A 13,505-nucleotide genomic window follows, 5' to 3' on the forward strand; every position below is an offset into this window, starting at 1 on the left:
ATACCTCAATCAAAATAGTTTTCAGCGCCCTCACAACTTTTGTAGTGTCACTTTGTCTATTATTCTAGGCTAGCTGTAAAATATTTTTATACAACCATTCATTTCTTTCAAGGAGACACTTGACATTTTTTGAAAGTCATGGTTCTGCTTTTTCTACTCTATAGGCCCTAACCTGACCAGTGATTACAGATAGGGAGGGGCGGTCTGATGTCCTGCCCTGTAGGAGAGTACCAAGGCCTTAAATTTGATGTGAGCAGAGATGGGAAGCCAGTGAAGTGACACCAGATGGGCTGCTGCGGTCTGATGGCAGAGGGTTGCCCGGCCAGGAGAGCGGTGCAGGAGTCCAGTGTTTCCTCTCTCCCTGGGAGAAAGGAGCTCCGTCTTGTCAAGACTGAGCTTCAGGTGGTGCACAGACATCCAAGCACCGAGGTCTTTAAGACACACGGAGATGCGCCGCCGAATGAATATCTTATTTATTCTGGTTTTCAGCATTTAATGACTTTGGACACTTTTGATTTGTTTCATTGTTAAAGCCCCAAAAAATTATCTCAATGTAAAAGAAGATGCACTCCTTACAAAATTGTGAACATGAAAAAATCAAAAACAACTTTAAATAGAAATTATGTTTTATTACAAAACATCAGATTATGACTTGGCAAACTAGTACATTGAAATGGACCATTGTCATTGTCCTGAGAAGTAAAACAAAAAAAACTAAACTTATAGCTATATTTCCAGCTCATGGCAAAATTTTTTTTTTTTTAATAAAAAAAAGGAATATTTTCACTTTACGAAGTCAGTCTTCCCCTTTCAAGAAGACTGTCACCACTGTGTACAACAGTGCAACATAATCACACAAGCAGTCTCTCAATAGACATCTGAACGGACTGAATCTGAGGTTTGAGCTGCGACCCTTCCTTTATGGTGACCGAGGTAGCGATGACGGGGCGGGACACCCCACAGGCGCGGCCCAGGGCCTGTTTGGAGCGGACGAACACGTACGGGACGTTCTTGTCCTCGCAGAGCAGCGGCAGGTGGAGGATGATCTCCAGTGGTTCGGCGTCAGCGGCCATCACGATAAACTCGGCGATGCCTCTGTTCAGAGTTTTAGTGGCTGAGGTTTGTGGAGGAGAAGAAGAAATGGATAAAGTTTAGGACGATATCACATCACCCCCAGTTTGTACAAGAAAGTCTTTTTACAAAGTTCGTTTTAAGGTCGTGCTTTAACCCTGCTGTAATTGTGCCCGTCTCTTTTTCCATTTTATTCTCATTTGTCTGTTTCCTTTTTTATCTACTCCTATACTGTATTTATTAATCCCTTATGTTTTAAAGCACTTTGTAACAGTGGTTAGGAAAAATGTCTTATTTAACCAGGCAAGTCAATCCAGAACAAATTGTTATTTACAATAACGGCCTAAAAAGACCGAGGCAAAATGCACTTTTATGTGGAATTGGGAGAAAAAAAAGGAGACTAAAATAAAATAGTGAAATAAAGACAGGATAAGATGGCTAGCAGTTTGCTGACTGCAACAAAAAACAAATAAGGCAACAAGGAGAACACCACTAAAAGCAATTACATGGAAAAAAACTTACAAAAGAAATGAAAGCAAAGTTTATTATTACTCCAAGTGCTGAAATGACTAGTCGAGCAACAGAACAGTAATCGATACTCAAACATTTTAGTAATTTTTCAAGTAAAAATACCAAATATTTGCTGGTTACAGTTTCACGAATGCCAAGATCTGCTGCTTTTCTCCGTTTCATATAATGAAAATGAATACTTTGGTCAGACTAAGTACGCAATTTTAATAATCTCTTTGGGCTCGGGGTGGACATTTGTCATTGTGACATTTTAGACGAAATGATTAATCTAAAAAAATAATCGTTTGTTGCAGCCCTAATTACTCCCTGAAAATGTAATCTATCCAATCCAAGACTAGTGGAAACACACAGGTAACCCAGGCTAATTCGGCACAACCCTATGCATTAGTACAGTGGTTCTCAACGTGGGGTCCGGGGACCACCAGGGGTCCTTGAGGGGGGTCCCCAGCAAACTGATGAATTGTTAAACCTCACCATTATTTCATAATACAAGAAGAGAATGTAGAAAAATTACTATTTTGATCATAGTTTGACTGTTATTTCTCTACCTACAATACTGGACAAAATCATATCTAACAATAAAAATAGTCTCAAGACTTGGGTCTGAGAGACAAAATCTCATCAAATGGAAGTCCGTGGCCCTAATGTGGCCTAAATTAGGGGTCCTTGATACGAAAGGGGTTGAGAATCAATGAACTAGATGCCACATTGCAACTTAAAAAAAACAAAAAAAACAGACAATGTGTTCGTTTCCCCTCCTCACCTTCGTTGGCTCCCTTCCTCAGCTGTTTGTAGTTGGAGGACTGCTGCACGAGGTCCAGGATGGTGCTGGTGAGCGTGGCGTCGGCCAGCGGGTAGGCCTTGGGGTTCACCTCGGCGTCAGTCTGTCAACAAGCGAGACAACAGTATTACACAGCGAAGAAAGAAATACGGGATGTCTTCAACCGCGGGGCAGCGGTGTGTAACGTTAACAATCACTCTCCGGGTGTTTCAGTTAGCTCTACAGCCTGGGTACGTTTACCTAGCGCCTAGCAAACAGTTAGCTTGTTAGTTAACTCAACACAAAGCTAACACTCACCATTTTGGGTTCTGTTTTTTTATTCAAATTAGTCCGGCCCTCTCGGCGAAAAGCTTCACGGAGGACTTATCTTCTTTCACCCGGGTGGGAGAGGTTTACAGACCGCACTGTTTCTGTAGAGATTGTCTTTATTTCTTCGTCCCTTAAAAGCTCGTCAGTCTGTTGCATGCAGCGGCTCCGGTCGGTGACTACACGTGTGTGTGGTGACGCACATGCGCACTGGTGACCTCAGCGTCAGCCGTTCTCAGACAGGAAATGCGTTTTTTTGGTTTGTTTTTTTTTGTTAACAAGGCATGCTGTAGTTTTTGCCATAGATATATAAACGTTTATATATCTATGGTTTTTGCAATACACAATTGTATTTATTTTTTTTAAATTTATTGTCTTGTCTTGTATCGCTGTACTTCGTTTTACTTTTTTTAATTGTTTTTTTTCTAACTGACTTATTGTACTGTGCTGGTTGAAATAAAAAGGCGTTATATAGTTGTTTTTTTGTTTGTTTCTTTTATTATTATTATTATTATTATTATGTTGCTTTAATATATATTTATATTTTATTAGATCCATCATTATTTGTCTATCTGTATGTATATGTTATAAAACTTGAAAATTCAATAAAATATAGATCATAAAAAAGGCGTTAAAAAAAGACAACTTTAAACTGTTTTACATTTGTTTTGGTATTGCCATTTTTCAGATAAATATTTATAGTGACTTTGCTCTGTTATATTAAAATGTCTTGTTGGGATTCCATGTTTACGACAAATCTAAGAAACAGTTATATTAGCAATATGATAAAAGGAACAATACATTTAAAACTATAAAATTTCTCATCTAGTTTGGAAGCTGTAAGAACTTGGATGCTTATAATACTGTCAAATTGTTTGTATAAATCTCCACCAACAGGCTTTTCTTTTCTTTCATGTTCTCTTTTTGTTTGTTATGAGCATACTGCACACTATTGTTGTATTCTATTCCTATATGCCTGTGTTTTTGCTTAATAAAATGTATTATTAAAAACAAAAAGGGTTAACAAGGCGTATTTCTACTATGCCATATTTGTGTTCATTGTAAGAGTCTCTTTGTAATTTTGCTTTTTCATATTTTCTAAGGAAGTGAAGGTGAGCAGTTCCTTATGGAAGATGAGAAAGTTTGGATGTCTTCAGGCAAATAAAGAAATTACACATTAAAATTATATTATTCACCCGTAATTCTGTGTTTCTGTCTTCCATCATCAGAAATTCCATAAAGCCGATATTTTAGTTTCCAACCATTCACGCATGTAATCCCATAAAGTTCTGCTATTTACCGTCCGTCTCGCGAGATCCCAGTACCCGAATCATCTGCCATCTTTCATTTACAAGACGTGCTGCTAGAAACATAAATAAATGTGTAGTAGACTCTCTCCTATATATGATAATTTTCACACGCTATTCCTCTCCGAGACAGCAGAGGGCGCAGTGACGCGGTTGCAAAACAGAAGAAGAGTTCAACGCGCTACGAATTCTGGGTAGGACATTGTCAAGTCAGCCATATTGTTTTATCGTCCTGGCTGAAGGAGAGAGGGGAGATGAAGGGGATTCGGGGAATAAGTCAGTTATCGGTAAGGATTTACTTTACATATTCGTGTGTCGGAATAGCTGTATGAACAACAGCCGATTTGTTTCTCTTTCTGGGGTTCTCGGCCGTTATAATAAAAAAAAAAATATGAGAAGAGTTCAGATGTCAAGACAAGCGAGGAAGCAATCAGCCAACAAGCACCACCTACTTTGTCCTTAAAACCCACGGAAAGCAACGCAACACCGAATAGATAAACGAAAAGAAAACTATAGCTTCATTTACGTGTCGTGCTGATTTAACATTAACCCCCAGCCGCATCCTGAAGCTCGTGCGCCTATCTAGCTTAGTTAAATTAGCAACCTAGCATTAACTGCCCAAGCTAGTAAGGGACGTTAGCTATCCTTCCACAGTCAGTTAGCTTTTGCGTCGCCTGCCACCGACAGTGTCAAATAACCAGATCAGTTTCAAATCAAAATAAGGATAAAAAATAAAGAACTGACCAGACAAGTTAACTTTTATGGTGTTTGTGTAGTTGTGTGTTTTTTCCTCGAAACCCCAATGTAACGGTAGCAGGTGGTTTGACTGTCAGAATATCTGTTCATAAACAGCTAGCATGTGGACAGTCGGAATACGTTGTAAGTGACACAAACAGTTTTATGTATTAGGTCACACATAAACATTGGGTAATTGCTCCATGCACAGACCCAAAAGTGGATACTTTACTTTATAACGATAACAAAATAAAGCTAGCTTCCATCAGAGCAACAACTCAGTAGCCATACATTTAATACAGTGACTGTCTGCTGTCACAATGTAAGTTAGCGGACTTATGTTATCTCAAGAAGAGCTGCATAATCATTTCTGACCTGACTTCAGCCTATATCTGTGACGACAGTTAACTCTTGGCTATTTAACTCTGTCAGACATATATCCTGGTCACGAGCTTTTTGCCATTTTGTTGGAACAGCTATAATTGTATATTAGAATATTGTGTATATTCATAGTACTCCCCATGATGTCACATGCATACCAATATGGTGCTTTGCTTGCCATATACGCAGCTCATTGGCTGTGGCTGTCAATTGATTATAATCAGCTGTTAATTTATTTTAGTCACCTGTTGTTTTCCTAACAAGATGGCTGTGTGGTGATGCAACAGAATACTGTGAATTTGAGAAGCAGATATATAAGTGGATAGAGGTCATGACAATAACACAATCCAGTTAGGGCTGCAGCTAACGATTATTTTCATTGTCGATTAATCTGTCGATTATTTTCTCCAAAGCCCAAGATGACGTCCTCAAATGTCTCGTTTTGTCCACACCCCAAAGATATTCAGTTTACTCTCATAGAGGAGTAAAGAAACCATAAAATCTTCACATTTAAGAAGCTGGAATCAGAGAATTTTGACTTATTTTTCAGAAAAAATTACTCAAACAGATTAATCGATTATCAAAATAGTTTTTTAATAGTAATTTAATAGTTGACAACTAATCGATTAATCGTTGCAGCTCTAAATCCAGTCTAGTTTTTTACCTTCATTCTCATCACATCGAACTCTTTCTTGCCATTGATTTCCTCTCTAGCCAGCAGACTGCCCTTGGGTCAGTCGGCCGAAAACACCTTACCTGTAATGTGCCTCCTTCTGATGTTTTCTGGTTTTTCAGAGGAGGCTTTACGCAGCCCAGGCTGCGCGTAAGGTGGAGGTCACGGGGGCTGCCGAACACGTTAAGTTTCAGCCGCAGGAAGTGCAGGTCAGTGGTTGTTGACGTGTCTCTCTTCTCCACAGAGACGGTTCTATGCGGCTGCCAGAAAAGACCAGTCCCTTGCCCAGCCCCTAGCTGGCCTCAAGCTCTCTCCGGGGGCTGCCCACTCCTACCAGGATGTCCATGTATGTCGGGGAGTAATGAGGAGGGCTGGGCTGGGTGTCCAGGCAGTGTGGTGGGGGGCCTGAGAGTGAAGATATGAGTTTGTTTGTCTATTAGAAAATAGTTCTAACTGTGTTACTCCAATTAGGGCTGGGTGATAATTCAGTATTGTCATTTATGGTCTTTTAGTGGAATGATATTGTGATGATATGGTGATTTTGGGATATTGTGACGCACAGTTCTGCTGTCTAAACTGATGATAACAAGCAGATTTCATTTAAAAACTGACAAAATGAGGTATGAAACATTTTAAGGAATATTGTTTGAAAATTTCAGTTTTGTTTCACATCACACCTAACATTACCGTTCAGTGGGATGAACATAAATTTGATTTTTTTTTTTCCATGTAATTTTGCACATGTGAATTATATCATGATATATATTGATATAGAAAAAAATACTATGGTGATACTGATTTTAACCATGTCGCCCAGCCTTAACTCTGGTATGTGTTGCTCATGCTTGGTGTTGTCTTTTTTATATAAGACTTTAGTTGAATTTCTATCTAAATTTCATGCAAGACATATCTCTATATGTTGCCTCCTGTCCAGGTGACCAAACTGCCCAGTGGGCTGGTGATTGCCTCGCTGGAGAACTATTCCCCGGCCTCCAAGATCGGAGTGTTTGTCAAGGCTGGCTGTCGTTATGAGACGCCCGACAACCAGGGGGTCACCCACATCCTCCGACTGGCCTCCAGCCTGGTACGAAACCGTAACGCGGAGCATCCTCTGTCTTTATTCACCAGCTTTGGGAAAATTATCAAGAATTCGAGACCTGAAAGCAGCTGCACACCCGTACCTCTGATTCAGACCAAATCTTTATTGATTACTAACTTACAAACATTATGATGGACAGGCCGTCTTCATCTGTGAATGCCTATGCCTTCTCAGAAAATTATCGTCTGCACATATAGGGCTAATGTGTAGAACATACGGACCGCTTTCCAAACCACTGCTGAAAATAAATCAACATATCTACTAAATGTTGAATGCTGATGTTGTGGAGATTAGATTTTGGGCATTTTTGCCTTTTTTTGATAGTTGACAGTGGAGATAGACAGGAAAGAGTGGGAGAGAGACAGAGTGGAGGGGATGACATGTGACAAAGGTCCTGGGCCGAATTTGAACCAAGGATGTACGCACTTCAACCAACTGAGCCCCCAGGATGCCTGAATGCTTATGTTTTAAATGTCTATACTTTGATGTTGTGGTGTATTGTTCGCTTTGTTAGAACTTCAAACAGCTGCTGACGATTTAGTATTCATGAAGTCTTTCTCCTTCCAGCCCTTGTTTTTGTTATTACAAAGCAGGACATAGAGAACTTGAATAATGAATTTTAGGAGCATGAATATTACGTTCTGTCTCAGCCGGCAGTTGACAAGTGTTTTTACTTTTCCAGACAACCAAAGGAGCCTCAGCTTTCAAGATATGTCGCGGTGTGGAGGCAGTGGGAGGCAGCCTGAGGTCAGCAAGTTATAAAGAAATTTGAACTGGAATAGAAAAGATTTGTCATAACAAACCTCTGAATGTATGTACACACCATGAATGGCGTTCTTATCTGGATGTCCGCATGTCTGTGCCTCTCTGCAGTGTGACCTCATCCAGAGAGAACATGATCTACTCCGTCGACTGCTTGAGAGACGACATGTGAGTCTTTGGATGAACACCAGTGCTGTGTTCATACTACAAGTGTATTCAAGAAGAAGAAGATTGATCGGTTTTTGGTCAGAAAACAACCCAGTACGCAGTCTGAAACAGTAGAAAATTTTGGCACCCTGCAGCCAGCTGGAGAAGAAAAAGACGACCCCATACAAACCACTGTGTCATCAAAAAATAAAACAACCAATATCATAAAAAACTCAACAATTGGGGGGTGGAGGATGGACCGTTGGGGCAGAGAGTGGGGAAGACAGCATCATGCTGTTCTGTTAGGCTTGCCCTGATTTTCCAGTTGTGGGAAAGAAGTTAGAACAAATCTTAGTGGTAATAATTCAGTGTTTATTTTCCAATATGCAGTGGAAATGTATCATTTTTATAGTTTAATAAAGGTTTCCCCCAAAAAGAACCTAACTGCCTATAAAAATTTGATCAAGGGGGCAAGAAATGCCTTCTGATACAACAATAATTTCTTACACTGATGTGTACATACAAATATCTTTGGTAATTTTTGATTTTCGATTCTGATTTTTGGTCCTAAGACAAAGACTGCAAAGCACAAACAAAGATTTTAAGATCCTCCACCAGCAGATTTGTTTTTGAATTTATTTTGAGCAATCCTGAGCTGCACAGGATACTGGCCCAGTCCCACAGCAGTTCAAATGGCTGACACGTTTCTCTCCCTCTTGTTTATTGTTTGTCTGTCTACAGTGACACGGTGATGGAGTATTTGATCAATGTGACCACAGCCCCAGAGTTTCGGCCGTGGGAGGTGTCGGACCTCACACCCAGGGTGAAGATGGACAAGGCCCAGGCTGCACAGAGCGCCCAGATTGGTCAGCCTTCATTTCCCTTATAACACACACTCTTTTCAATATCTAGCTTTTGATCCCCCCCCCCCATCACCTCTCACTTCCCATTCTGAGGTCTAATCCTGTCCTTGTCTCTCTCCTCTAGGTGTGATTGAAGGTCTCCATGCAGCTGCCTACAAGAACGCCCTTTGTAACTCCCTCTACTGTCCAGACCACATGGTTGGCAACGTCAACTCTGACCATGTAAGACTGCTCATTTTTTTCCTGAAGGATAAATTCATTCATGGTTCTGTATTTATCACATTGTGACTGATGGTGTTATCATAACCTTTAAAACCCTCTTTCTAATGTTTGTCTCCAGCTGCACCACTTTGTCCAGAATAATTTCACAAGTGCGCGAATGGCTCTTGTTGGACTTGGTAAGGGTCATTACATCATTATAATAACATTCTTATAATAACCATACTATTACCATATTAACCTGAAATGACACCTGATGTCATTACTCAGCTTAACTGGGAATTAACATTAAAATAGCATCCCCAGTGTCATCTAAATAACCAGTGGATCATGCATGTGTTCCTCTTTCCCCCAGGTGTCGACCACGCTGTGCTGAAGCAAGTGGGCGAGCAGTTCCTCAACATCCGCAGCGGGGCGGGAACCACAGGGGCCAAAGCCCAGTATCGTGGAGGTGAGATCTGCTTCCAGACAGCTGGAAATCTAAACTCACTGACTGTCGAGTGTCGACCCCACACCAACCTTTGGGACCAGAATAGGTTTTAATGAATCAAAGGGTATCAACAAGCTTCAAAATAATGGGTTCATAAAATTTGATTTCTATTTTAACTAATTTCTTGGCATTTTTATGAATTCTATTTAGAAAATTAACTGACTAAATTGAATGGGGGTGTACAACAATCAACAGTCGAAGAGAAAGCTGACCACTTACCCCCGCTACCAAGAGGTCTAAACATGGCAAACTCTCCTCTCCTCTCCTCTCCTCTCCTCTCCTCATCCTGCCCTCATCCTCTTCTCTTCTCTTCTCTTGTCTTGTTTTGTCTTGTCTTGTCTTCCCTTCCCTTCCCTTCCCTTCCCTTCCCTTCCCTTCCCTTCCCTTCCCTTCCCTTCCCTTCCCTTCCCTTCCCTTCCCTCCTCTCTCCTCATCCTCTTCTCTTTTCTCCTCTCCTCTCCTTCTCTTCTCTTCTCTTCTCTTCTCTTCTCTTCTCTTCTCTTCTCTTCTCTTCTCTTCTCTTCTCTTCTCTTCTCTTCTCTTCTCTTCTCTTCTCTTCTCTTCTCTCCTCTCCTCATCCTGCCCTCATCCTCTCCTCTCCTCTCCTCTCCTCTTCTCTTCTCTTCCCCTCTCCAGGTGAGGTTCGTCTGCCCAGCTCCGGCGGTCTGGTCCACTCTGCGGTGGTGAGCCAGGCGGCGGCAGCAGGCACCGGCGAGGCTCTGGCCTTCAGCGTGCTGCAGCACATCCTGGGGGCCGGTCCGCACATCAAGAGGGGCTCCAACTCCACCAGCAAACTGGTCCAGGGTGTTGCCAAGGCAACCAGCGACCCCTTCGATGTGAGTGGCTGGCAGTTGGTTTTCATAAAAAAAAAAAAAAAGTTCATACACATCCAACAAAAACTGCATTGCAACTGCTTCACAATTACACTGATTAGCCTGAGGGGGCACAACTTGTTCTTTCATTTATTTGTCTGGGTGTCGCACACGATATCTCAGCCACCACTGATTGGGTTATACGAAACCTGGGGAAATCTTGCATCTCACGACTACACTCTACGCATTTTCAAAATTATACTGATTGACCCAAGGGGGGCGCTACAATTACAGGTCAAAACAAGGTGACCTATTTGTTTCTCACTGGCCGTTATGAGGACTGCATCATTTATGGGGGACAAACTGTTTACTTTTGCCTTGCTTATTGTGTTAGAATTGAAAGACGTCTTAAACCTTAAGTGCAACAACACCTGTAAAAAAAAAACAAAAAAACATTTGGCCCTTTCTTGTGTGTTTTTCTGTGCAGGCCTCTGCTTTCAGTGCAAGCTACTCTGACTCTGGTCTCTTTGGGGTCTACACCATCTCCCAGACTGCCGCCGCTGGTGATGTGAGTATCCCATCACAAATTCTTTCCACCTCTCTAGCTCAGTCATGATAAGAGCCTATTAATCAGCACAAGCTTTTCAGCAAAATAGCTGGATTATACCTTCAAATATGAAACTGTAAAAAGTTAAACAATCTTGCCTGACCTCCACACTCTCCTGTCTCTCCAGGTGATCAATGCTGCGGTCGCCCAGGTGAAGGCTGTTGCTGACGGTGGAGTCACAGCTGCTGACCTCACCAGGGCCAAGTAAGACAAACACACACACACACTAATACACACTAACACTAGGAGTATGTATCTCCCTGTTACTTGTTGTTATATCTGTGTGCATGGCCTATAGTATACAGCCAAATCATCTAGAGATACAGTTTAATTTAGTTTTGATTTGATATTGGCTATTTGTTGGATGTGTTTATTCAAGGTGCCTTATAGTAGTTTAATATGAATCGCAGTGGGGAATAGAACCTCTAACCTTGGCAGTGTTAGTGCCTTGCCATGCCCATTGAAATACACAGGGAATAGCTTTACCCTACCCTTCTTAAGTCTTGTCATGAGAAGCATGAATGCCAAGGTACATGTTGCCGTTTCCGTGTGTCCAACCAAACAGAAAGCATGAACCAGGCTTAAGAACGTCTCGATAAGCTAGAAGCCTTTTTATTTCTGTTCTGTCCATTTTGTATTCCAACACGTCGATTTCCACTGTGAGACAGATGGCTCGTTCTGTAAGCAGTGGGAACTCCTTCACAAGCACAGTCATAATGTGACAGCAAGAGGGGAGTGAATAGTAGTCAGAAAAAGGCAGTAGGATGTAGACTAATGTGAAAGAGGGAAACGAAAGCATATCTCGCTGAGCAGTTAATCACTTTATTACGGTCGTGTCAGATTTGCCTCTTGCTGTCGTTTGGAGCCGATAGTGTGTGATGTTGCCTAGCGTAGCTTTAAATGAATCGGGTAATTGTTATGCTCCGAACCTCCCACCGACACAGCAAAGTGATTTAAAAACAGTAAAAAATACAGAAGAGAGAGAAAACATTTGTGCAGGTGAGATAAAAAAAATAATGTAATTATTAAAACATCACACCTCAAAATAAACAAATAAACAACAAAAAGCAGAGACAGACCTGAACTGTTTAACAGAATCTACATGACAGAACACAAGGCAGAAAACAGCACAATTGCCATGATGAGGACAAAGTAAACAGTTCTGCCCTTTCCCCCTCATACTTCACACTCAGAGTTAAATATTTTCCTTTTATACTTTGCTTTATTTTGGCTTCTGACCAAATTGTCTTCCCCCCCTGCAGGGCCCAGCTGAAGGCCCAGTACCTGATGTCTCTGGAAACCTCGGAGGGTTTGCTGGAGGCCATGGGCTCTCAGGCTCTGGCCGATGGAGCCTACCAGTCTCCCGAGTCGATCACTAAAAGCATCGACAACGTCTCCTTAACCGACGTCGCCAACGTAAGTGGTTTCATTCTGTCTGTAGTTGCTTGTTAGGGCCGTCAAAACAAAGAGGAGGGATGTAAATTCTATTCTTCTTCACTGTCTTATTTCTGTCAGAGGTGGGGACTTGAGTCACATGACTTGGACTCTTGGAGTCACAATTTGAATCGCTTTAGACTTGACTTGATGCATGAAGAGAAGACTTGAGACTTGACTTGGGTTCTGGTGACTTGGGACTTGACTTTGACTTGTACGCTGATGATGTTTTTCAAGTCTTGACAAAAGATCTTGTGTTTGTGTGAATTACTTTGCTTGAAATTTATGAGATTTGTTCCAGCAGACGACTGAATTTAAATTCTGTTTTCTGAATTTGTATGGAATGATTGAATTTATTGAAGTTGAAACTGATTATAGAAATCAAACTCATGATGCTCTTACCAAGTTTTTATCCTATTAAAACGATATTGCATTTAAAATAACTACATATTTTGTTTTCTTTAAGATGTTAAATTGATACTGGACTCTTGATTTGTTCTGACTTGACTTGGTGTTCTACGTTTAGACTTGAGACTAATGACATGGGCTTGACTTTGACTTAACTTGGTTTTTAATAATGATGTTCTTATCTTTCCTCCTGTATATTTCCAGGCTGCAAAGACGTTTGTGTCCGGCAAGAAGACCATGGCATCCATTGGAAACCTTGTAAAAATGCCCTTCGTGGATGAGATCTAATCCCTCCCTGTCGCCTCGTACTGAACCTATCTGTAACATCAACTGCAAAGCAGAATTTGTTCTGTCCATTTCAGCAAAAGCAGAAAGAGAATCCAGGTCATTACCTATCATAATGCTGTTGTTCCAGGAGATAAAATGTCACCATCATGCCATTGGCTAATTTATAGGTGTTCTTATATTTTCAGTGGATGCTTCCCTGGTGCATCATAAGTCATGATCCACTCATTTGTCCACTTGAACTGTATAGCTGATGTAAATTAATGAATAAATCTATCTACCTTAAAATTTTTTGTGGTGTACTATGCTTTGAATACTATAAATACAATGAATTCTAGTCCTTAGTAGAGAAAGTTGACATTTTGTGCATCACCTATGGACAATAATTTGAATAATTAACAGACTAAATTTAACTGTTTTGTGCGCATGTCTGTGTGGAGTCAGACTGTCTTGACTGAAATTGCACAATTTATTCAGAGCAATTTTCACAACCCATTTACAGTTCTGATTGCATGATTTGTGCCGATGCCAACTTTAGGAACATGAAAATAGCTTCCCATTTCTCGTTTGGTGTTTACGGATGTTCTCGCGAGA

The 13,505-nt window shown here is 41.0% G+C and overlaps 2 protein-coding genes across 4 annotated transcripts; one reads left to right on the plus strand and one right to left on the minus strand.

Moving 5' to 3' along the window:
- Positions 1–608: 608 nt before the first annotated feature.
- On the minus strand, positions 609–2,888 carry snu13b (SNU13 homolog, small nuclear ribonucleoprotein b (U4/U6.U5)). The gene is made up of 3 exons (XM_071546462.1): positions 2,681–2,888; positions 2,366–2,486; positions 609–1,114 (listed from the first exon to the last, which is right to left on the minus strand). The coding sequence occupies exons 1-3, from the start codon at positions 2,681–2,683 to the stop codon at positions 852–854; spliced, it is 387 nt and encodes a 128-aa protein (XP_071402563.1). The 5' UTR covers positions 2,684–2,888; the 3' UTR covers positions 609–851.
- A 1,315-nt stretch (positions 2,889–4,203) lies between these two features.
- Positions 4,204–13,189, plus strand: uqcrc2b (ubiquinol-cytochrome c reductase core protein 2b). Of its 3 annotated transcripts, none has more exons than XM_071546456.1 (14): positions 4,204–4,283; positions 5,908–5,994; positions 6,720–6,869; positions 7,567–7,631; positions 7,758–7,814; positions 8,535–8,659; positions 8,781–8,878; positions 8,997–9,054; positions 9,231–9,326; positions 10,002–10,201; positions 10,665–10,745; positions 10,912–10,988; positions 12,047–12,200; positions 12,831–13,189. In XM_071546456.1, the coding sequence occupies exons 1-14, from the start codon at positions 4,251–4,253 to the stop codon at positions 12,912–12,914; spliced, it is 1,365 nt and encodes a 454-aa protein (XP_071402557.1). In that variant the 5' UTR covers positions 4,204–4,250; the 3' UTR covers positions 12,915–13,189. The 3 variants fall into 3 exon arrangements, with proteins under 3 accessions (XP_071402557.1, XP_071402556.1, XP_071402559.1); XM_071546455.1 differs by lacking the exon at positions 5,908–5,994 and adding an exon at positions 6,030–6,131 and having other exon boundaries at positions 4,223–4,283; XM_071546458.1 differs by having other exon boundaries at positions 4,251–4,310; positions 5,929–5,994.
- Positions 13,190–13,505: the final 316 nt, after the last annotated feature.

Source organism: Centroberyx affinis, unplaced genomic scaffold, assembly GCF_046629955.1.
Source record: "Centroberyx affinis isolate AG114_WGS23_722 - 3 ecotype Tasmania unplaced genomic scaffold, CSIRO-AGI_Caff_v1 ptg005282l_1, whole genome shotgun sequence".
In the NCBI taxonomy this organism is placed as follows: Eukaryota; Metazoa; Chordata; class Actinopteri; order Beryciformes; family Berycidae; genus Centroberyx; species Centroberyx affinis.

Coding starts and splice junctions, on each gene's coding strand:
- snu13b (XM_071546462.1), bottom strand. Junction 1,115..2,365: donor GAGGAAGGGAGCCAACGAAG/GTGAGGAGGGGA, acceptor CACAAACCTCAG/CCACTAAAACTCTGAACAGA.
- uqcrc2b (XM_071546455.1), top strand. CDS start 4,251: ATGAAGGGGATTCGGGGAATAAGTCAGTTATCG. Junction 6,132..6,719: donor ACTCCTACCAGGATGTCCAT/GTATGTCGGGGA, acceptor CCTCCTGTCCAG/GTGACCAAACTGCCCAGTGG. Junction 8,660..8,780: donor TGCACAGAGCGCCCAGATTG/GTCAGCCTTCAT, acceptor TCTCTCCTCTAG/GTGTGATTGAAGGTCTCCAT.